The sequence below is a fragment of the Oncorhynchus tshawytscha genome, unplaced genomic scaffold (assembly GCF_018296145.1).
Source record: "Oncorhynchus tshawytscha isolate Ot180627B unplaced genomic scaffold, Otsh_v2.0 Un_contig_766_pilon_pilon, whole genome shotgun sequence".
Lineage (NCBI taxonomy): Eukaryota > Metazoa > Chordata > Actinopteri > Salmoniformes > Salmonidae > Oncorhynchus > Oncorhynchus tshawytscha.
In genome coordinates, this window is record NW_024609833.1 from 1,917,190 (window position 1) to 1,941,792 (window position 24,603).

The 24,603-nt window shown below is 43.8% G+C and overlaps 1 protein-coding gene across 1 annotated transcript in view; it reads left to right on the plus strand.

Annotated features, from left to right (window-relative positions):
• The window catches only part of c5 (complement component 5), a 63,082-nt gene that overhangs the window by 26,330 nt on the left and 12,149 nt on the right, over window positions 1-24,603 (plus strand). The window contains exons 12-28 of the mRNA XM_024418336.1: window positions 1,485-1,688; window positions 1,967-2,176; window positions 2,344-2,493; window positions 2,874-3,003; window positions 3,199-3,264; window positions 3,388-3,591; window positions 10,697-10,781; window positions 11,072-11,157; window positions 11,665-11,813; window positions 12,143-12,379; window positions 12,791-12,851; window positions 13,864-13,953; window positions 14,333-14,545; window positions 14,811-14,889; window positions 15,284-15,536; window positions 15,632-15,803; window positions 15,933-16,138. Coding sequence (XP_024274104.1) covers window positions 1,485-1,688; window positions 1,967-2,176; window positions 2,344-2,493; window positions 2,874-3,003; window positions 3,199-3,264; window positions 3,388-3,591; window positions 10,697-10,781; window positions 11,072-11,157; window positions 11,665-11,813; window positions 12,143-12,379; window positions 12,791-12,851; window positions 13,864-13,953; window positions 14,333-14,545; window positions 14,811-14,889; window positions 15,284-15,536; window positions 15,632-15,803; window positions 15,933-16,138 — 2,595 coding nt within the window. The remainder of the gene's footprint in view (window positions 1-1,484; window positions 1,689-1,966; window positions 2,177-2,343; window positions 2,494-2,873; window positions 3,004-3,198; window positions 3,265-3,387; window positions 3,592-10,696; window positions 10,782-11,071; window positions 11,158-11,664; window positions 11,814-12,142; window positions 12,380-12,790; window positions 12,852-13,863; window positions 13,954-14,332; window positions 14,546-14,810; window positions 14,890-15,283; window positions 15,537-15,631; window positions 15,804-15,932; window positions 16,139-24,603) is intronic.

Here is a 24,603-nt window from a genome sequence, read left to right on the forward strand (position 1 = left end):
TTGTGGGTTAGATTACAGGCTCAAAATGGCCAGAAACAAAATAACTTTCTTTTGAAACTCGTCAGTCTATTCTTGTTTTGAGAAATTAAGGCTATTCCATGCGAGAAACTGTCAAGAAACTGAAGATCTTGTACAATGCTGTGTACTACTCCCTTCACAGAACAACTTAAACTGTCTCTAACCATAATAGAAAGAAGAGTGGGAGGTCCTTGTGCACAACTGAGCAAGAGGACAAGTACATTAGAGTGTCTAGTTTGAGAAACAGACACCTCAGAAGTCCTCAACTGGCAGCTTCATTAAATAGTACCCGCAAAAAAACTGTCTCAACGTCAACAGTGAAGAGGCAAGTCCGGGATGCTGGCTTTCTAGCCAGGGTAGCAAATAAAAAAACATATCTCAGACTGGCCAATAAAAATAAAAGATTAAGATGGGCAAAAGAACACAGGCACTGGACAGAGTAACTCTGCCTAGAAGGCCAGCATCCCGGAGTCGCATCTTTACTGTTGACATTGAGACTGGTGTTTTGTGCATGCTATTTAATGAAGCTGCCAGTTGAGGACTTGTGAGGTGTCTGTTTCTCAAACTAGACACTCTAATGTACTTGTCCTCTTTCTCAGTTGTGCACTGGGGCCTCCCACTCCTCTTTCTATTCTGGTTAGAGCAAGTTTGAGCTGTTCTGTGAAGGGAGTAGTACACAGCGTTGTACAAGATCTTCAGTATCTTGGCAATTTCTCGCATAGAATAGCCTTAATTTCTTAGAACAAGAATAGACGGACGAGTTTCAGAAGAAAGTTCTTTGTTTCTGGCCATTTTGAACCTGTAATCAAACCCACAAATGCTGATGCTCCACATACTCAACTAGTCTAAAGGCCAGTATTATTGCTTCTTTAATCAGAACAACAGTTTTCAGCTGTGCTAACATAATTGCAAAAGGATTTTCTAATGATCAATTAGCCTTTAAAATGATAAACTTGCATTAGCTTAGACAACGTGCCATTGGAACACAGGAGTGATGGTTGCTGATAATGGGCCTCTGTACGCCTATATAGATATTCCATAAAAAAAACTGCAGTTTCCAGCTACAATATTCATTTACAACATTAACAATGTCTACACTCTATTTCTGATCAATTTGATGTTATTTTAATGGACAAAAAATGAGCTTTACTTTTTTTTTTAAAACAAGGACATTTCTAAGTGACCCCAAACTTTTGAACTGTAGTGTACATCTATTTTTTATATATATTTCTGGAGGTATTTTGACACTGTTTAGACAGGAAGGTGGGAGAAACAGATTGAAAGGTTGGAGCTGGGATTGAATCCCAGTCTCCAGTGGGGAGAGGGAGTTTAAATGTGTCTAAGCCAGGCATGTTATCGTTAGACTACAGGCTCTGCATATGCCACACATCTATTGCTTGCTCTCTTTTCTGTTGCTTTTGTGAGGCTTGGGATAGAATGTATGTAATGCTGTAATGTTGTTTCAGTTCAAGACTGCTGATGAGAGGTTACCCTTCGGTAGTCAAGCGGAATATACACTTGAAGCCAAGGCATACTCGTCCCCCAACGAACGCTACTTGTACATTGATTTGCCGTCCGATTACTCCGGCCTTCAAGTTGGACAACATGTCAGCATTCAAATCTACTTCCATGCTCGCAGCTACCTCCGAATTGAGACTTTCAGCTACCAGGTAAGTGATGTTAGTTTTCTAGTCATACTGTGCCTATAATAAGTATGCACCCCTCTTGGGCTTTTTCACATTTTGTTTATGTTACCAAGTGGAATTTAAAATGATTTATTTGGGATTTGTTGTCACTGATCTACACATAATACCCCATTAGGTCAAAGTAAAAAATAAAATGATTTCTGTAAAAAAAAAGTAATATAACAAAACCAAAATAATTTAAAATGTTCTGTAATTCTAACAATTTACCTCTTCCTGACCTACCTATCTGACTTCTATGCCAGATCATCTCGAGGGGTAAGATAGTGAAGTTTGCTTCTGAAAAGCGTCTCCAAGGTACAGGTTCCCAAGCCATTAGTTTCACAGTGACCTCAGACATGGTGCCATCGATACGCCTGCTAGTCTACTACATACTGCATGGGGAGAAGACACCTGAGCTGGTTGCTGACTCAGTGTGGATAGATGTCAAGGACAAATGTGTCAATGGACTTAAGGTACTGTAGCTCCGCCTCCACCACAACCCATTCAAAACTCTTAATTCCTGATCGTGTTGTCACATTTAACTGTGAATAAGCTAAGAATGCACAGAATATTTGTCATTTCACAATGAGCATACCCCATCTTTATTCACCAGAACATTTTCTGTTTGTTTATCTCTTAGACAGAGCTCTCATTTCGTAAGAAGGATTACAAGCCTAAGGATGAACTGATATTTGAAGTGAAAACTGGGCAGGATTCCCTGGTGGCCTTATCTGCTATTGACACTGCTGTCTACTCACTTAGAGCCCCACTCCAGGACCCAGTGACAAGAGTGAGACCATTCAAGACTCAGAAAACACACAACAGCCATGCTTAACTTGTTAGAAAAGAAAACATTATTGTCCATTACATTTAAAAAAAATTACATCTGTGTTTGGCACTCAGAGTTAAAAGATACATTCAGCATTACACACAGTGTACATTTTACAGGTTATTCCAGCAACCTCTTATTGAGCATGGTTAGTGCTGAGAGGATGAATGGCATTTTCTCTGGTGAATGGAACCTTAGTAATGGGGATTTATTGATAAAATTAATATTCTGCCGAATACGCCAAATGTAATACTGAAGACTTGAACTGGGCACATTTCATAGAAAGCAAAAAGCCGGCATGTAGAAGGTGAGGTGACAATCATTGTTATTTCTTTCTTTAGGTGCTCCGACACATTGAGCAAAGTGACCAAGGGTGTGGAGGAGGAGGTGGCAAAGATAATGCTGATGTCTTCCGTCTCACCGGACTCACTTTTATAACCAATGCAAATGCTCAGGCTTCCCAATCTGAAGGTAATGTACAGTATCTGTCAAAGTCTGCATCCGAAATGGCACCCTATTCCCTTTGGTCTAAAGTAGTGCACTATAAAGGGAATAGGGTGCCATTGCAGACACAGATAAAGTCGCGGAGGACTGGAGAACATGTAAGCGTCATTGAGAATAAGCCTCCTTACACACACTTTTATCCATGTATGTTCTCTCCATCAGATGACACATGCACTGCTTCTGTGAGACCAAAGCGTGCCCTCTCTTATGACCAACAGAAAGAGAAAGGCAAGTAAAATAGTGAGCTAACTCCCCATCACAACAAATGTTATTTTTATTCTAAATGTTACGATGAAAAAGCTGTACTTTGTTTAGATAAATCAGGGCCCTAACTGTGTCTCTGTCCCACAGCCAAACAATATGGCAGGGACTTTTTCTGCTGCTGGCAAGGATTGCATCAAATCCCAACCCTGGATACCTGTGCTCACCGTGCCAATAGACTTAAGGTTAAACTACCCAGTGATGTGAAGAAGTGTCGTGCGGTTTTCACTGAGTGCTGTGACTACAGCCTACAGCTTCTCCAAACCAGTAGTGATCATGTCTTGGCACGTGTTGGTGAGTGCATATTTTGGATGGCAATCACAGCCCCTATGATTATGATGACCCAAAACTTCTTCTTGTTAATGTTATATTCCTTGAATCCCAGTAATCTATCCTTTTCCCCAAAGTGTGCACTTGTTTACTTCCTTTCATGGATTGGTATAAGAAATATGATGCAAATGCTTTTAAATATGTGTGAAGGTGGCACAAGTGCACACTTTATGTGTCACGCCTTGGTCTTAGTATTTTGTGTTTTCTTTAATTATTTGTTCAGGCCAAGGTGTGACATGGGTTTATTGTGTTGTCGTATTGGGGTTTTTGTAGGCATTGGGATTGTGGCTGATTAGGGGTGTGTCTAGCATAGGCTTGGCTGCCTGAGGCGGTTCTCAATCAGAGTCAGGTGATTCTCGTTGTCTCTGATTGGGAACCATATTTAGGTAGCCTGGGTTTTACTGTGTATTTTGTGGGTGATTGTTCCTGTCTCTGTGTTAGTTGTCACCAGACAGGCTGTATAGGTTTTCACATTCCGTTTGTTGTTTTTGTATTGTTCGTTTTCATCGTTATTAAAGATGTCTCGATTTAACCACGCTGCATTTTGGTCCGACTCTCCTTCAACGGAAGAAAGCCGTTACAGAATCACCCACCACACCCGGACACAGCGGCGTGGTAACAGGCAGCGACAGCAGGAGCAGCGAAAGGAGGAATGGACATGGGAAGACGTGTTGGATGGCAAAGGTTGTTACACTTGGGAGGAGATACTGGCCGGAAGAGATCGCCTCCCATGGGAACAGGTGGAGGCATTTAGGAGAGCAGAGGCAGCCGGAGATAAGAGCCGATGATACGAGGGAACACGGTTGGCAAGGAAGCCCGAAAAGCAGCCCCAAAAATTTATTGGGGGGGGGGGCTCAGGGAGAGAGTGGCAGAGTCAGGAGTCAGACCTGAGCCAACTCTCCCTGTTAATCGTGAGGAGCAGCGATCAAAGGACTTCTGGACTTGGGAAGAGATATTGGACGGAAAAGGACCCTGGGCACAGCCTGGTGAATATCGACGCCCCAAAGAAGAACTGGAGGCGGCGAGAGCGGAGAGGCGCTGGTATGAAGAGGCAGCACGGCGACGCGGATGGAAGCCTGAGAGTCACCCCCAAAAATGTATTTGGGGGGGCTCACAGGGAGTATGGCGATGCCAGGTAGGAGACCTGCGCAAACTCCCTGTGCTTACCGGGGGGCTAAAGAGACCGGGCAGGCACCGTGTTATGCTAGTGAGCGCACGGTGTCTCCAGTGCGGGTGCATAGCCCGGTGCGGTACATACCAGCTCTTCGTATTAGCCGGGCTAGAGTGGGCATCGAGCCAAGTAAGGTTGGGCAGGCTCGGTGCTCAAGAGCTCCAGTGCGCCTGCACGGTCCGGTCTATCCAGAGCCACCTCCACACACCAGTCCTCCGGTAGCAGCTCCCCGCACCAGGCTTCCTGTGCATGTCCTCGATCCAGTACCACCAGTTCCAGCACCACGCACCAGGCCTTCAGTGCGCCTCGCCTGTTCAACACAGCCAGAGCCTTCCTTCCCTCTAGCGCTGCCGGAGCCTCCTGCCTGTTCAGCACAGCCAGAGCCATCCTTCTCTCTAGCGCTGTCGGAGCCTCCCGCCTGTTCAGCGCAGCCAGCGTTTTCCTCCTCTCCTGCGCTGTCGGAGTCTCCCGCCTGTTCAGCGCTTCCAGAGCCTTCCTCCTCTACAGCGCTGCCGGAGCCTCCTGCCTTTTCAACGCAGCCAGAGATGCCAGTCTGCATGGAGCAGCCAGAGCTGCCAGTCTGCATGGAGCGGCCAGAGCTGTCAGTCTGCATGGAGCAGCCAGAGCTGCCAGTCTGCATGGAGAAGCCAGAGCTGTCAATTTGCATGGAGCAGCCAGAGTTGCCAATCTACATGGAGCAGCCAGAGCTGTCAGTCTGCATGGAGCAGCCAGAGCAGCTAGATCCGCCAGTCAGCCATGATCTTCCAGATCTGCCAGTCAACCAGACTCTTCCAGATCTGCCAGTCAACCAGACTCTTCCAGATCTGCCAGTCAACCAGACTCTTCCAGATCCGCCAGCCAGCCAGGATCTGCCGGAGCCAACTACCTGCCTGAGCTTCATCTCAGTACTGGGCTTCCTCTCAGTACTGGGCTTCCTCTCAGTACTGGGCTTCCCCTCAGTACTGGGCTTCCCCTCAGTCCCGGGCTTCCCCTCAGTCCCGGGCTTCCCCTCAGTCCCGGGCTTCCCCTCAGTCCCGGGCTTCCCCTCAGTCCCGGGCTGCCCCTCAGTCCCGGGCTTCCCCTCAGTCCCGGGCTGCCCCTCAGTCCCGAGCTTCCCCTCAGTCCCGAGCTGCCTCAGTCACGAGCTGCCCCTCAGTCCAGTGGGGTTCTGGGTGAGGACTACGAGGTCATGGTCGGCGGCGAGGGTGGACTATCCCAGGACGCAAGGGGGAGGAACTAAGACATTTATGGAGTGGGGTCCACGTCCCGAGCCGGAGCCGCCACCATGGACAGACGCCCACCCGGACCCTCCCTATGGTTTTGAGGTGCGTCCAGGAGTCCACACCTTGGGGGGGGGGGTTCTGTCACGCCTTGGTCTTAGTATTTTGTGTTTTCTTTAATTATTTGTTCAGGCCAGGGTGTGACATGGGTTTATTGTGTTGTCGTATTGGGGTTTTTGTAGGCATTGGGATTGTGGCTGATTAGGGGTGTGTCTAGCATAGGCTTGGCTGCCTGAGGCGGTTCTCAATCAGAGTCAGGTGATTCTCGTTGTCTCAGATTGGGAACCATATTTAGGTAGCCTGGGTTTTACTGTGTATTTTTTGGGTGATTGTTCCTGTCTCTGTGTTAGTTGTCACCAGACAGGCTGTATAGGTTTTCGCATTCCGTTTGTTGTTTTTGTATTGTTCGTTTTGTATTGTTCGTTGTTCGTTCGTTATTAAAGATGTCTCGATTTAACCACGCTGCATTTTGGTCCGACTCTCCTTCAACGGAAGAAAGCCGTTACATTATGAGAAATGATAGATTTTTGGCACACACTGGTTGACTCAATGTTGTTTCAATGTAATTTGTGAACTTATTGTGACGTGGAATCAACATAGAAAATACATTGGATTTGAAAAAAGTAATTAACCAGAACTGTTTTCATCTCATTTCAACCAGCATTGTAAATATAGAAATTAGGTTCAAACTTAAACTTTAATACATTGACTTAACCTGACTAACAGGTTGTTACATCAACCTAATTTCAACATAATCATCAGAACTACACACAACAAATATACAGTATCAGTCAAAAGTTTGGACACACCTACTCATTCAAGGGTTTTTCTTTATTTTTACCTTTTTCTACATTGTATAATAATAGTGAAGACATCAAACCCATGAAATAACACATATGGAATCATGTAATAACCCAAAAAGTGTTAAACAAATCAAAATATATTTTAGATTTTAGATTCTTCCAAGTATATTTTAGATTCTTTCAATTAACAGGTGTGCCTTGTTAAAAGTTAATTTGTGGAATTTCTTTCCTTCTTAATGCATTTGAGCCAATCAGTTGTGTTGTGACAAGGTAGGGGTGGTATACAGCCCTATTTGGTAAAATACCAATTCCATATTATGGCAAGAACAACTCAAATAAGTAAAGAGAAACGCCAGTCCATCATTACTTTAAGACATGAAGGTCAGTCAATGCGGAAATTTTCAAGAACTTTGAACGTTTCTTCAAGTGCAATCGCAAAAACCATCAAGCGCTATGATGAAAATGGCTCACATAAGGACCACAGGAAAGGAAGACACACAGTTACCGCTGCTGCAGAGGATAAGTTCATTCGAGTTAACTGCACCTCAGATTGCAGCCCAAATAAATGCTTCACCGAGTTCAAGTTACAGACAGATCACATCAACTGTTCAGAGGAGACTGTGTGAATCAGGACTTCATGGTTGAATTGCTGCAAATAAACCACAACTAAAGGTCACCAAGAAACGGTCTTGGGCCAAGAAACACGAGCAATGAACATTAGACCGGTGGAAATCTGTCCTTTGTCCTGATGAGTCCAAATTTGAGATTTTGGTTCCAACCGCCGTGTCTTTGTGAGACGCAGAGTAGGTGAACGGATGATCTCTGCATGTGTGGTTCTCACCATGAAGCTTGGAGGAGGAGGTGTGATGGTGTGGGGGTGCTTTGCTGGTGACACTGTCAGTGATTTATTTAGAATTCAAGGCACACTTAACCAGCATGGCTACCATAGCATTCTACAGCGATACGCCATCCCATATGGGTTGCGCTTAGTGGACTATCATTTGTTTTTCAACAGGACAATGACCAAAAAACACACCTCCAGGCTGTGTGAGGGCTATTTGACCAAGGAGAGTGATGGAGTGCTGCATCAGATGACCTGGCCTCCACAATCACCCGACCTCAACCCAAGTGAGATGGTTTGGGATGAGTTGGACCGCAGAGTGAAGGAAAAGCAGCCTACAAGTGCTCAGGATATGTGGGAACTGCTTCAAGACTGTTGGAAAAGCATTCTTCATGAAGCTGGTTGAGAGAATGCCAAGAGTGTGCAAAGCTGTCATCAAGGCAAAGGGTGGCTACTTTGAATAATCTCAAATATTAAATATATTTATATATTAGTTTAACACTTATTTGGTTACTACATGATTCCATATGTGTCATTTCATAGTTTTGACGTCTTCACCATTATTCTACAATGTAGAAAATGTTTTAAATAAAGAAAAACCCTTGAATGAGTAGGTGTGTCCAAACCTTTGACTGGTAATGTATGTGACCCACCACCTGTGTTTGGTCCTATTTAGCAACATTTTTTTTTTTACATTGGATCAAAGTAGAGACTCTGAGCTAGAAAATGGTATAGCATACACTGCAGTTGAGGAACAATGAAAAAGTAATTATGCTTTTGAAAGTTAATAAACTTTTAACCCCACTTTTGAGAAAATGGCCTGTGAATATTTTGATAGACCTACTGGAGAGCTCCTCCTTTTCTTCACCCATTCAGCATCGTTCACAACCAACGATTTCAAGACTAAAAGTGGTTAAAGTAGTAACAAAAAGTTGTATTAAAAATAAACTTTATCTAGTTCTTGGCGTGTGTATTGTTCACCTAATACAATTTTTTCACTATTGGTTAGAGCCTAAGTAAGTATTTCACTGTAAGGTCTACACCTGTAGTATTCGGCGCACGTGACAAATAAACTTTGATTTGATATATCCTAATCTGACTTTGGTGCATGTCTTGTTGTTCTTCACATTACCGTCTCTGGTAATCACACTATATCAAATAAAATCTATGTTTATTTGTCACATGCACAGGATACAGAAGGTGTAAACGGTACAGTTAAATGGTTACTTGCATAGTCTTTTGTTTTGAAATTTAGCTAGCTAGCAAGCTAAACAGTTAACCATAATCCCGTGAAAAACAAACTCTGACTGGGAAAAATCGATTTGAACTGTCACCCAACTCGGAATTCCAACTCAGGAACTCGGGCTTCTTTCTAGAGCTCCTACACAGATCATTAGCTAGCGAGCCAGCCAGCTAACATTAGCTAGTTAGCTAACAGTACGCTTTAACTTGCAATGAAAACAACTTTCTGACAAAATTTGAAATGTATATCTGAAAATGTAGCTGGGCACTTACCCCTCCCTATACATGGATGAATGCTTCTCCCTCTGTCATGGATGCCAAGGTTTCACTTAGTTTGAAGATGTAATCCATAGACGGGTGTTTTATACAACAGCCTCCTTTCTGTGTTCTCTTTTTGGACTCTCTGTATTTGGCAATCATCTCTCTGCTTCCACTGGGCATTCCACTGATTTCAAAATTCGGTCAACTCTTCCGTGACAACAATACCGTTTCTTCCCCACCATTGTCATCAGAAGACTACAATGTCTGGTTCAATTAAAATGTTTTTACCTAAATCAGGGATTTCCTCATTGTCTGATTAATTTTCAGTCAGAAAGAGTCAGATCAACCTCCAGAAAGTAGTCCATCACAACATTTTCCCACTGAGCTTTGTCGATAGCGCTATTAACTTCAGGGCAGCAATGTTGAGAGCAGTAGCAAAACTTTTTCAGTTGTTCATGACATCTTAAAAAAAAAGCTGAGGTAGACCGGATTATCCACACACACTTAGCAGTTCACGTTACAGACAGAAGCATTCTCCAAACTCATCTCTCAGCATGTCCAGCCAATCCATTATCTCAGCCAATCATGGCTAGTGGGAAGGTTCCTGTATTTTTTCCTGGCTAAACCAATTATTTACAGATGCATACAAATTAAGGCATATGTAAATTCATATGTTCCAGAAGGCATTTCTGCCCAAAAAATGTATTTCGATAAAAATAAACATTCAAATGCCTCTCCTGGAAAGTACTGATGTGCGACATACGCATAGTTTCTTGAAATGGGGCACACATTTGATTTTCCCTTGTTTCAATGTTGATAATAAAATTGTATTCTTTAATCAATGTCATTGTTTCAATGTCAAGCTATCAACCTTGAAATACAATCTGAAGTCACAGTCCAACGATTTCTGCCTGGACATTGACTTCTACTGCTGTATGAGAGGTAATGCACATTAGTGAGAACAAGTCCATCATCCAGATGCCTACCTCTATGTACTCTGCTTAACTTTGGAAACAAACTGTGTACAATTCAGCTGAGCTATCATGTCAACACATTTTGACATTGATCAGCTTCCATACTAATTTGCGTAGACTACATAAATAACATTGAACAGTAACTCCTCAAACTTTTCTTGTACAAGCTGTATGTGAAAGTAAATTCGGAGTGATTCCATGTCACAATACATTGACAAATTACATTGCAACAACATTGAATCAACCAGTGTGTGCCCAGTGGGTAGTCCCTGTTGTGGTCCTGTGGATTTTTTTGTGGTCCTGTTCTGGTTCACAATGGTCCTGGATGGCAGGGAGCTCCATTGTATCATCAGCAAACGTAATGATGGTGTTGGAGTCATGCAGTTGCAGGTGAACAGGGAGTACAGGAGGGGACTTAGCAGGTACCCCTGAGGGTCCCCGTGTTGAGGGTCAGCATAGTTGTGTTTTAACTGACAATCCCTGCCTTTTCTATGCAGAGATGGCTATTCTCTTTGACCTGATGCCCACTCAGATACGCAGCTACTTCCCAGAGAGCTGGCTATGGGAAGTACAACCAGTCAGGTGAGAAAAACAAAGGTTCTTGGCATAGCATAAAAAAATATAAACAAACTATAAATGCAATATATCTTCTTACCTGGAAGAGATTGAATATGGAACATTAAGGTTGACAATTAATGCAAAGTAAGTTACGTGAGACAATACTGAAAGACAGATTTAACAATTGTATTCTCTATGTTAATTGAATGTACCATTATCTAACAGTATCTAAAAGTGGAGTGTGCTAGCCCAGTGGCCCTTGTGTCTTGGTTGACCTGAGGCCAAGTAAGTGTGTTACTGTTGTCATCAACTAGGTCAGGGCAGATTACCTTGAACAGAAATCTCCCAGACTCTCTGACCACTTGGGAGATAAAAGCTGTTGGCGTGTTCAAGAAGGAGGGTAAGTTGGTGAACAAACACTGACGCCTAGCACCACCTACAGGAGAAATTAGGTACATTTACCACAGTCATTCAACACACCAAGCAATCTTATTTTTTCATCCATATAATAGCAACTATCTTTGCTGTCCTTAGCCACTGTTCTACACAGTCAGTTGTACCCCTTTCACACATTGTGCCAACCCGAACCGTACCATGCAGGCTCTAGTATTTTCTCTACACATTGTCCTTTCCAGCACAGTTCCAGCAACTATGGTAGTTGTCATAGCCGAGGGAAGTAGGGTTGATGTGGGTGATTCAGCATTCCCTGATAAATCACAATATATCTATTTTTTAAATTGGTCACTAGGCCTTTATCATTCCTGTAGCACTCCTGTATGAGCTACATGGCTCCCTGCTGCCATTTTAGTTGTGTAGCCAGGCCAGCAAAGCTTGGCTCAAAACAGAAGAGTGAATCAACCCTTGGTCACCCCGGTTTTGTTGTTAATGTTTTTCTTATTCTTCCCAGAGAGCTCAGGGATCTGTGTGGCGGACCCCATCAAGGTATCAGTTACTCAGGCAGTGAGTGTAGATGTGCCCCTGCCCTATTCCATGGTGCGTGGAGAGCAGATCGAGCTGCGAGGCTCCGTCTATAACCAGGCAGAAGACAATATTAAGGTGAAGCCAGTAAATTAGGTTCTATTGAAATGCATTGAAAATAATTTAAAAAACATTTACCTGGTATTATTCACGTCATTAGGATTGAAAACATTTATCATATAATGCATATTTTGATGAATTTATGATGTGCTTGAAGTGGAATGAAATAAGGGCCAGTATTACTGTTTTTTGTGAAGACAATATTCTATAGGATGTGCCGGTACTCAAGCAGTCAAAAATCAAGTTACTGGTATTCAGTACCGGTGTATACCTGCCCATTTTAAGTACTGATTTACTTGCATCTTATTGCTTCCATTCTTCTTTCTGTCTGTATCATCCGTGGCTAGTATTGTGTAACTCTGACCGCTGGGGCAGGGGTGTGCCTGTTCCAAGGAAAACCAACGAAAGATGACGGCATAAAGACTACCAACTGTGACAAAACCACTCTTTTGGAAAGCGGCTCAGTTGGTCTTGTCACCTTCACTCTCATGGCCTTGGAAGTGGGGAGTCACACTCTCACATTCACCTTACGCACTGACAAGCCAAGGTTCAACGACCAAATTGTGAAGACGATCCGTGTAGTGGTAAGCTTATAGGCGACTAGTTCAACTGCTGCTACTTCTGCACTTAACTGTACTAGAATGAGCGTCATCCGCACCATTATACAGTTGCGAACCCTCTGGTATTATTGAGGATATGACAAAACAAAAGGGGGGATGATGATGCAAAATGGAACTGACACAAAATGCATCATCATCACACTTTTAGATTTTTACTAAGTGCTCTATCTTGAAAACTGATGACAATGCAATTTTTTTTTTGACTGCAATCGAGAAAAAAAACGATATTATGTTTTTTCAGTAAAATATCTCTTTAACATCTTTGCAACTACCTAATGAATATTGTGATTACATACACAGAACGTTCTGTATATTATGTACAGTATATGACAGTATGATGTCTTAAAAGCTGTGTATTATCTGTCTTTTCATCAGCCTGAAGGCATCAGGACTGAGGAACTCAGCGGAGGAAAACTGGACCCACAGGGTCTTTATGGTATGGGCTCAATGCTATTTCACATTAGTGCTGGTACACAACATCGGCAGTCTGTGTATTGGACCTGAGTTGTGCATCGTTCTGGTGTGTGGTGTAGGAAAATAACCCTACCACAATATATCCTGCTTCACCAAAAATACTTTTCCTGTCAACAGAAGCCAACAAAGGCATATGTATCAGCTGTAGGAATTGTACTTACCAGACGTGAAATGTATCCCTCGCTATCAAATCAACAACTGAATCCAACTTTTGTCCGAACCTCCATATGGTAGATTTTGTGGTAGGAAGTTTCACGTGAAGTGCATGTTGTAATGCCAGCCCACTGTTTAACTCAGCAGGAATATGATGTGGTTCGGACAAAAGTTGGACACAATTCACTTTAGTCTGTAAATAGAGTTCCTAGAAATTATACATATACCTTTGTAGACAAGATTTTTTTGGGTGGTTAAGCCGGCTATATTGTGGTTGGGTTATTTTCCATTGCCACCCACCAGAAAGATGCACAACTCAGGGAGTTCAACCAATACACAGACTCACGATGTTGTGTCCTAAAGCTACTGCAGATATACAGTACATTAACTATAATATCTTTCTTAGTATACTCTCCAAACCTCTGTGTCATGGTTCTGCCTGCATAATTTCTATCTCTATCACAGGTGGCTCGTGGCACCTTAATTGGGGAGGACATACTCATAGTATTGGCTGGAACGGAATAAATGTAATGGTATGGAACACTTCACACACATGGTTTCCATGTGTTTGATTCCATTCCATTTACTCCATTCCAGCCATTATTATGAGCCGTCCTCCCCTCACCAGCCTCCTGTGGATCATCACTCCTAAACAAGAAATATTCTGTAATGCTGGGCTGTCTTTTCTTGGAAAAACAAAAATTGATGAACAAAGCATTCCATTGGATGCACATGCTCCACACATGGACATTCGACTTGTTGGCCATTGTTGATATCATTTCTCCTAACTGCTGATGTATGTTCTGTGTTGTGTGTATCAGGTGCCGCCAGCAGGAAGGTAGAACTCAGTAATACCATTCCTTCACAACTGGTGCCTAAGACCTCTGTGGAACGTCTCCTTACTATTAATGGTATTTTATTCTATTCTATTGTAATGATATGGTATGCTATAGAGGTTGCACTGTGATATCTATTTCTGTTTCCTCAAATGTGGCAGAACTTCCACAGCAGAAATTATACAAATGTGTATCATTTCTGAAACTCTACAATATCAAGTTATTGATCATGTCTTTAAGTTCATATCAATAAGTTGCGCCGTATGATTTGTGAATTGCACCCAGTTGCTCTTTTTTTAGCCTAAAATAATTGTAGAAATCGTAATCTCATAGCCTAACCTTACCTCATTATCGTAATCTTTGTTATTGTGTCTAATTGTTATCACTCCTTCCATTTCCTCCCTCTCCATCTTGCATTTAAATGAGCCTGTATCCTCCTCACCACATCTTTTAGGTGAGATTTTGGGAGAGGTGCTGGCTATCTTGAACAACCCTGATGGCCTGCGCCAGCTTGTCAACCTACCCAGTGGCTCCGCTGAGGGTGAGATCATGAGAGTCCTCCCCATCTACTTTGTCTACCACTACCTGGAGACCACGGGCCGTTGGGACATCATGGGCCTAGAGGAACAAAACAGTCCCCTGGAGCTTAAGAGGAAGATCAGAGAGGGTGGGAGATTCACTCTTTTTTTTACACTTATTGTTTCTCTAAAATACAAATGTGAACACAACATTACATTATTATCCTGTTCTACAGGAACATGTTGTTTAGAATCCCTTGCTCCTTTGTTTGCTAAGTCCTCCTTGCAAAAAAGTTTCCTAACTTCAACATTTGGTAAAACAAAGTTGAAATAAAATTGTAATCTTTTTGTTTCATGAGCTTTGAATTGGTGTTGCTCAATTGTGTTTTTTTGTTGTTGTTCTGTGTCGTTAAGGCATCACAAGCATCCTATCTTTTAAGAGGCCTCGTGAATTTAGTTACAGCATGTGGAAAGACAAGGAGGCTAGTACATGGTGAGTCTGCTGCTTGGTATAGGGTTGAACAGACAGAGCCTGGTCCCATACTGTGTGCTGTAGCCAACTTCCCTATCATTGTCATGCCACAGGCAGCCAGCCCAATTCGGATAGTTTTTTCACTAATTGGTCTTTTGACCAGATCCGCTCTGAAAATTATCTAATATGATTGGTCAAAGTCCAATTAGTGGGAAACATTTAAGAATTGGGCTGCCTGTGTAAATGTATCAAATGTTGTCATCAAATGTAGTCATCTTTCTGTTGTCCTTCTTGCTGCCAGTCAGCATATATATACAGTAAATACAGTATGGGTCAGCAACTAGGCTAGAAGAAACTCAGGGCGCTGTCTCATGCACCTCACCTTGTTGTGTTGTTGTGACCGACTCTCCTGTAGGTTAACAGCTCTTGTGGTGAAGACTTTGGGACAGGTGGACAAATACGTCAAAGTAGACAGTGTCATGTTGTCTAACTCCATCTTCTGGCTGATCAACAAGGCTCAAAATGAGGATGGTTCCTTCCGTGAATTCTCCTTCTGTCCCAGAGTACAGGGTGCAAGTGTAGATTCCGTGGATCAATCAGTCTTCTTCACATCCTTCGTCATGATTGGGATCAAGACTGCCATGGCGGTGGAAAATTGTGGCTTGCTGGTGAGGCTATAGCAAATGTGGAAGTAGGCTATCAAATATAGGCTCTAATATTTCCAGTACCATGTGGTAACCTAGACTTGTGTGATTATCCTCAGACGTTTAGTTTGGCTCTGAAACGTGCTGCTGGCTACATCTCTGATCATGCTCCTCGGGTGAAAAGCCTGTATGCGAAAGCTGTGGCTGCCTATGCTCTCACACTGGAAGACAGGGACAGCATGCAATCCGTGATCCTGTATGATGGCCTTGAGAAGCAAGCCAGGGAAAAAGGTACGAAGTGGTGTGGAATCTGAGGCGAAAGTTACTGGATACAATTTAGAATTAAATGTAGAACATACTGTAGCTCCAAATTATCAGTATAATCTTGTGATGTCTGTACTCTTGTGTCTTCTTGTGAAGGAAACCCAGTTGAATATCGTTACTGGCATGAGATAGATGCCCGTCTGAACCCACTAAAGCCTGACAAGGCATCGGCCCAGACCGTGGAGACCACCTCCTACGTCCTACTCACAGGCTTGATCAAAGCCAAACACAACTACGCCCTGCCCATCATCAACTGGCTGACCCAGGACCAGCGCTATGGAGGGGGCTTTCACTCAACTCAGGTTCCATAGCAATACTAACACTGGTATCAGATAGTATTTACTTTCATATTCTTTGAGCATTGGATTGAGCCTGCCTGAACGAAATGCAAAATGGGCAGGGTTTGCACTATTCCATTGGTTACAGTACGCCAGACCGGCTCAATCAAGCGCAGTTAAAGTATTTGAAAGAAAACAAAATAGGCCTACTATTTGAACCCAGGTCTCAATATACATAACAAGTATTTTTTCATTTGTCATTTAGGACATTTTGTACATAGTCCCCCCATTTTAGGGGACCAAAACTGTTGGGACTAATTAACTTATATGTTTATTAAAGTAGTCCAAAGTTTATTATTTGTCCCATATTCCTAGCACGCAATGATTACATCAAGCTTGTGAGTCTTCAAACTTGTTAGATGCATTTGCTGTTTGTTTGGTTTGTGTTTCAGATTATTATGTTCCCAATAGAAATTAATGGTAAATAATGTATTGTGTCATTTTGGGAGTCACTTTTATTGTAAATAAGAATATAATATGTTTCTAACATGAATGTGGATGGTACCATGATTACAGATAATTCTGACTGAATCATGAATAATGATGGAGAAAGTTAGAGGCATAAGTATCATACCCCCCCCAAAAAAAAATGCTAACCTTTCTGTAATGGTGAGAGGTTAGCATGTCTTGGGTGTATACCATTTGTGCGTCTGTAGAGTCAGAAGCTTGATGTAATCATTGAGTGCTAGGAATATGGGACCAAATACTAAACTTTTGACTACTTTAAAAAACATAAGTTAATTAGTACCTACTTTAGTCAAATCCAAAGTGCTGGAGTACAGAGCCAAAACAAAAAAAGGTGTCACTGTCCCAATACTTTCAGAGCTCACTGTATATAATATTTCATGGATAATCAATGAATTATATGGAAAATAATGCATGAAGTGGAAGGTGTGTGCCACTTATCTTCCACCGAGTTGCATTTATTTTGCAGGGAACGATTAGAGCCTCAAGTTAATTATCCTGCTTATACTAAGGCTATTATTTGCTGCTAGAAATGTTTTAATTTGCTGATAGAAATGTGTTCAACATCCACTGAGGTAGCTAGCAAGTTTACTTGACAGCAACAGTAGTTGCCTTGTTAACCAAGCAAGCTAGCTTAGCGAGCCAAACCATCAGTCTTCCTATTATGAAAATCGACATAGAACATGTAAGAATAAACTTCATAGCCATTGAATTATACTGTACATTATAGGAAAATAATGCACTCTCTAGCCAATCAAAAATGAGTATTCAACAATGTTGGCATTGTTGAATAGTCGTCCTGATTGGCTTAAAGGGCATTCTAGAGTGTCCATTATTTCCCTACAATGCACAGTATAATTCAATGGCTATGAAGTTCATTCTTACATGTTCTATGTATGAGCTGCTTTTGAAAGTCGAATTAAAAACTTTATTGGCATTAAAGGGACGTAGTGCTGCCGTAGCACGGGGTTGGTAAAAATATTTATAGAAAATATATTCTGATCAATTCTAAATAAAAATTCCATGAAAATGATAGAATGACAATCTAAATAAATATGTAGGCTATACAGCCTATAGGTAGGTCCAGTGCCTTCAGAAAGTATTCATACCCCTTGACTTATTTCACATTTTATTGTGTTACAGCCTGAATTCAAAATTCTGAATTCTCATCATCTACACAAAATACCCCATAATGAAAAAGTGAAATCATATTTTTAGATTTTTTTCAAATGTATTGAAAATTAAATACAAAAATATTTAATTTACATAAGTATTCACACTCCTGAGTCAGTACATTTTAGAATCACCTTTGCAATTACAGCTGTGAGTCTTTCTGGGTAAGTCTCTTAAGAGCTTTGCACACATGAATTGTACAGTAGTTGCACCTTATTCTTTTCAAAATTCTTCAAGCTCTGTCCAATTTTCAAGTCTTGCCATAGATTTTCAAGCAGATTTTAAGTCAAAATTGTAACTCAGCCACGCAGGAACATTCACTGTCTTCTTGGTAAGCAACTCCAGTGTAGATTTGGCCTTGTGTTTTAGGGTTATTGTCCTGCTGAAACGTGAATTAATCTCTCATTGTCTGGTGGAAAGCAGACTGAACCAGGCTTTCCTCTGCGCATTACTCCATTCTTTTGACTTTTTATCCTGAATAACTCTCCAGTCCTTAGCAATTACAAGCAGGGCCGGCCTGCTCATTAGTGAAATCAAATCAAATTTGATTGGTCACATACATTACCGTTCAAAAGTTTGGAGTCACTTAGAAATGTCCTTGTTTTTGAAAGAAAATATAACATCAACTTTATCAGAAATAGAGTGTAGACATTGTTAATGTTGTAAATTACTATTGTAGCTGGAAACGGCTGAATTTTTATGGAATATCTACATAGGCATACAGAGGCCCATTATCAGCAACCATCACTCCTGTGTTCTAATGGCACTTTGTGTGAGCTAATCCAAGTTTATAATTTTAAAAGGCTAATTGATCATTAGAAAATCCTTTTGCAATTATGTTAGCACATCTGAAAACTGTTGTTCTGATTAAAGAAGCTGGCATTCTTCAGACCAGTTGAGTATCTGGAGCATCAGCATTTGTGGGTTCGATTACAGGCTCAAAATGGCTAGAAACAAAGAACTTTCTTCTGAAACTCATCAGTCTATTCTTTTTTTACCCCTTTTTTCTCCCCAATTGGTAGTAGTTACAGTCTTGTCTCATTGCTGCAACTCCCGTATGGACACAGGAGAGGTGAAGGTTGAGAGCCATGCATCCTCTGAAACACAACCCAACCTAGCCACACTGCTTCTTGACACAATGCACATCCAACCCGGAAGCCAACCACACCAATGTGTTGGAGGGGACACCGTACACCTAGCGACCCGGCCCACCACAGGAGTCACTAGTGCGCGATAAGGCAAAGATATCGAACCTGGGCTTGAACGGCAGGGCGGCAGGGTAGCCTAGTGGTTAGAGCGTTGGACTAGTAACCGGAAGGTTGTGAGTTCAAACCCCTGAGCTGACAAGGTACAAATCTGTCGTTCTGCCTGTGAACAGGCAGTTAACCCACTGTTCCCAGGCCGTCATTGAAAATAAGAATGTGTTCTTAACTGACTTGCCTGGTTAAATAAAGGTAAAATATTTTTTTTATTTTTAAAAACAGAGTCTCTGGTGGCACAGCTAGCACTGTGATGCAGTGCCTTAGACCACCTCACCACCCGGGGGCCCCCGTAAGTCTATTCTTGTTCTGAGAAATGAAGGCTATATTCCATGCGAGAAATTGCCAAGAAACTGATGATCCCGTACAACGCTGTGTACTACTCCCTTCACAGAACAGTGCAAACTGGCCCTAACCAGAATAGGAAGAGGAGTGGGAGGCCCCGGTGCACAACTGAGCAAGAGGACAAGTACATTAGAGTGTCTAGTTTGTGAAGCAGACACCTCACAAGTCCTCATCTGGCAGCTTCATTAAATAGTACCTGCAAAACACCAGTCTCAACTTCAATAGTGAAGAGGCGACTCCGGGATGCTGGCTTTCTAGAATGAGTTGCAAAGAAAAAGCCATATCCCAGACTGGCAAATAAAAAGAAAAGGTTAAGATGGACAAAAGAACACAGACACTGGACAGAGGAACTTTACCTAGAAGGCCAGCATCCCGGAGTCGCCTCTTTACTGTTGACGTTGAGAAGGTGTTTAAGGTTTTCACCTTCTCCACGTTGATGTGGATGGGGCCGTGCTCCCTCTGCTGTCTCCTGAAGTCCACGATCAACTCCTTTGTTTTGTTGACATTGAAGGACAGGTTATTTTCCTGGCACCACTCCGTCACGGCCCTCACCTCCAGGCCTACCACTGTTGTGTCGTCTGCAAACTTGATGATTGAGTTAGAGGCGTGCGTGGCCTTGAGTACAGGAGGGGGCTGAGCATGAACCTAGAGTACAGGAGGGGGCTGAGCATGCACCCTTGTGGGGCCCCTGTGTTGAGGATCATCGTAGTGTAGGTGTTGTTTCCTGCCTTCACCACCTGGGGGCGGCACGTCAGGAAGTCCAGGACCAAGTTGCACAGGGCGGGGTTCAGACCCAGGGCCCCGAGTTTAATAATGAGCTTGCAGGGTACTACGGTGTTAATGGCTGAGCTTCTCCTGTGGTCCCGAAGACGATCGTTACAGAAACACCCACCACAAAAGGACCAAGCAGCGTGGTAACGGGCAGCAGCAGCAGAAGCAGCGATCGCAGGACTCCTGGACTTGGGAGGAGATTCTGGACGGCAAGGGACCAGGGGCACAGGTTGGAGAATATCGCCGCCCCAAGGCTGAGCTGGAGGCAGCGAAAGCCGAGAGGCGGTGGTATGAGGAGGCAGCACGGCGGCGCGGCTGGAAGCCCGAGAGGCAGCCCCAAAAATGTATTGGGGGGGGGAACACGAGGAGTGTGGCGAAGGCAGGTAGGAGACCTGCTCCAACTTCCCGTGCTTACCGGAGAGAGAGAGGGACCGGGCAGGCACCGTGTTATACGGTGGAGCGCACCGTGTCTCCGGTGCGTGTGCATAGCCCGGTGCGGTACATTCCAGCTCCTCGTATCAGCTGGGCTAGAGTGGGCATCGAGCCAGGTGCCATGAAGCCGGCTCTAAGCATCTGGTCTCCAGTGCATCTCCTCGGGCCGGTGTACATGGCACCAGCCTTACGCATGGTGTCCCCGGTTCGCCAGCACAGCCCAGTGCGGGCTATTCCACCTCGCCGCACTGGCCTGGCTACGGGGAGAATTCAACCAGGTAAGGTTGGGCAGGCTCGGTGCTCAAGAGCTCCAGTGCGCCTTTACGGTCCGGTCTGTCCAATGCCACCTCCACGTACCAGCCCTTCGGTGGCAGCCCCCCACACCAGGCTGTCTCTCCGTCTTCTCCCTACAGGTGCTCCCGCCTGTCCAGTGCTGTCAGAGCCTTCCTCCTCTCCAGCGCTGCCAGAGTCTCCCGTCTGTCCTGAGCTGCCAGAGCCGCCAGTCTGTCCTGAGCTGCCAGAGCCGCCAGTCTGTCCTGAGCTGCCAGAGCCGCCAGTCTGTCCTGAGCCGTCAGTCAGCCAGGAGCTGCCAGAGCCATCAGTCAGCCAGGAGCTGCCAGAGCCGTCAGTCAGCCAGGAGCTGCCAGAGCCATCAGTCAGCCAGGAGCTGCCAGAGCCACCAGTCAGCCAGGAGCTGCCAGAGCCGTCAGTCAGCCAGGAGCTGCCAGAGCCGTCAGTCAGCCAGGAGCTGCCAGAGCTGCCTGTCACGCCGGCGATGCCGGAGTCTCCCGTCCATTCGGGACCCGTGGTGAGGGTCCCCAGTCCGAAGTCCGTGGCGAGGGTCGCCACTCATAAGAGGCCACGGGGGCGGTTGAGGAGGCGGACAAAAACTATGGTGAAGTGGGGTCCACGTCCCACGCTAGGGCCGCCACCGCAGACAGACGCCCACCCAGACCCTCCCCTATAGGTTCAGGTTTTGCGGCCGGAGTCCGCACATTTGGGGGGGTACTGTCACGTTCTGACCTTAGTTCCTTTGTTCTGTCTTTGTGTCACGTGTGTATGTCACCAGACAGGACTGTTTCGTTTCATTCGTTCATTTTGTTCTTTTTGTATTGATTCAGTGCTTCCTTTAATTAAAATTATGAACACTTACCACGCTGCGCTTTGGTCCTCCTCTCTTTCTCCTGAAGACGATCGTTACACCGAGACAGACATTTTAACAACTGATGAGACAGTGGGTGTTATGAGACATGCCAGGCATATTCACCTATAGCAAATTAACTGTGTGTAATCAGACAATTAGTCCTAAGGGGAACACATTGTTTTTGCCACATGCACTTAATGCAAGGGTTCTAGCCGTAGCTCACAAGGGACATTTGGGCATTGTAGGCACAAAACACCATCTCAGGAGTAAAGTTTGGTGGCTGGGCAAGAACAAGTCTGCAGAGAGCCACGTCAAGTCATGCCATGGTTGTCTGATTGAAGCACAACCAGATGTGCCAGAACCACTGAGACCCACAGCTTTGCCTGATGGGCCGTGACATGACGTCACCACTGACCTATTGGGTTCACTACCAACAGGACACTCAATACTTGTAGTTGTATTACAGCAGATATTATGAAAATGATATAATGCAATCTGCTACCGCAGAAAAGGTGATTGATAGTCTGGAGACTATTTTCAGTCATCATGGTCTACCATTAACAATCTGATCTGATTTTGGCCCACAGTACATGTTATCCCAGTTCCAGAACTTCTGCCAGGAAAATAGGATACAGCATGAAAAACTATGCCAAAATGGGCACAGGTAAATGGTGAAGTGGAGTGGAAAAATGCCTCCTTCATGAAACGGATTCGCATTGCACAAGCTGAGGGGCTGGACTGGAAGCAGGAGCTATGCAAGTATGTCACAGTCTACAGGTCCATTGATCACTATACCATGGGCAGGAGCCCAGCTGAGCTCATTTTCTAAAGGAAAATGAGGTGGAAGCTTCCGGATATAGCTACACCACAGTGACCTGGAGAGACAGGTGATGCTCAGCAGAAGTGGAAATCCAAGATCTATGCAGACAACCGTCGCAGAGCCAAACACTCTGACGTGGACATCGGAGACCAGGTTCTCCTAAAACAGGACAAAACACACAAGTTCACAACAACGTTCAAATGATACCACACACTGTGATCAGTGAAGAGGGAAAAAATGTGGTTGTTCAATCTCCAACCAGGACCAGGTATTCAAGGAATACAACATTCGTAAAGAGGTATACAATTGAGGAGCCAGATCCACAACCAAAGGACACCACACAACTGAAAGAGACTGTGGAACAGAGTCCTACTCTGAGACATTACATAGAGTCCAACCAGACTATCTGTGAGGGATCACCACAAAGACCACGGACACCCAAGCCAGTCAAGCCTCACAGACAAATTAAATTGCCACAGAAGTTAACAGACTTTGTCATAAACTAATTATCCTGTACTGCAAGGGGTAAAGAAAACGAGAATAAACTGAAAAATTACAAGTACAAAGGACTAATGCGAAGACTTTGAATGTTTGTTATGTTGTGAAAAAGGTGCAGAATGTTTTGTTACATTAAGAAATAATAATAATAGTACTGTTTTGTTTTGCTTAGAAGTAAGCTTTAAAAGGAAAGTCCATTAGGAGAACAGAAATAATAAGACAATGAACATATTTTAGTTGTTTATTGGTAAAAACAAAGGTTTCTATATAGGTAAATAACTAGTGTTGTTGTGTATGTCAGGTTGATGTTGAAGTTCATATCCAAGTAAAGGAGGGATGTCATGTATTGATGTGACGTACTGATATATGACGTCACCACATCAGTAAAGGAATATGGGACTTGTTATACGGACAGTGATGGAGTAAAGACATGTTGAAGTTTAGCGCCTGAGTCTGGTTGATTTAACTCAGTATAATATTTTAATTTAGCACAAGTTGGAAGTATATGATTAAACATATACATAGTTTGATTACGGATAAACTAAACTACAGGACTGTTTTGTTAGCACAGACTGGAATATGTTCCGGGGTTCTTCCGATGGCATTGAGGAGTACACCACATCAGTCACTGGCTTCATCAATAAGTGCATCGATGACGTTGTACCCACAGTGACTGTACGTACATACCCCAACCAGAAGCCATGGATAACAGGCAAAATCCACATTGAGCTAAAGGGTGGATACCTAGTCAGTCACACAACTGAAATGTGTCTTGCCGCATTCAACCCAACCCCTCTGGATCAGAGAGGTGCGGGGGCTGCCTTAATTGACATCCACAGTGCCTGGGGAATAGTGGATCAACTGCCTTGCTCAGGGGCAGAACAACAGATTTTTACCATGTCAGCTCAGGGATTTGATTCAGCAACATTTCGGTTACTGGCCCAACACTCTAACCACTAGGCTACCATAGAGCTGCTGCTTTCAAGGAGCGGGACTTTAACCCCGAAGCTTATAAGAAATCCTGCTATGCCCTCCGACGAACCATCAAACAGGCGAAGCGTCAATACAGGACTTAGATCGAATTATACTACACTGGCTCCGATGATCGACAGATGTGACAAGGCTTGCAAACTATTACAGAGTGCAAAGGGAAGCACATCCGAGAGCTGCCCAGTGACACGACGAGACCAGACGAGCTAAATAACTTCTATGCTCGCTTCGAGGCAATTAACACTGAAACATGCATGAGAGCATCAGCTGTCCCAGACAACTGTGTGACCACGCTCTCCGCAGCGGATGTGAGTTAGACCTTTAAACAGGTCAATATTCACAAGGCCGCAGGGCCAGATGGATTACCAGGACGTGTACTCCGAGCATGCGCTGACCAACTGGCAAGTGTCTTCACTTACCTTTTCAAACTCTCCCTGTCCGAGTCTGTAATACCAACATGTTTTAAGCAGACAACCATAGTGCCTGTGCCCAAGAACACTAAGGTAACCTGCCTAAATGATTACCGACCCGT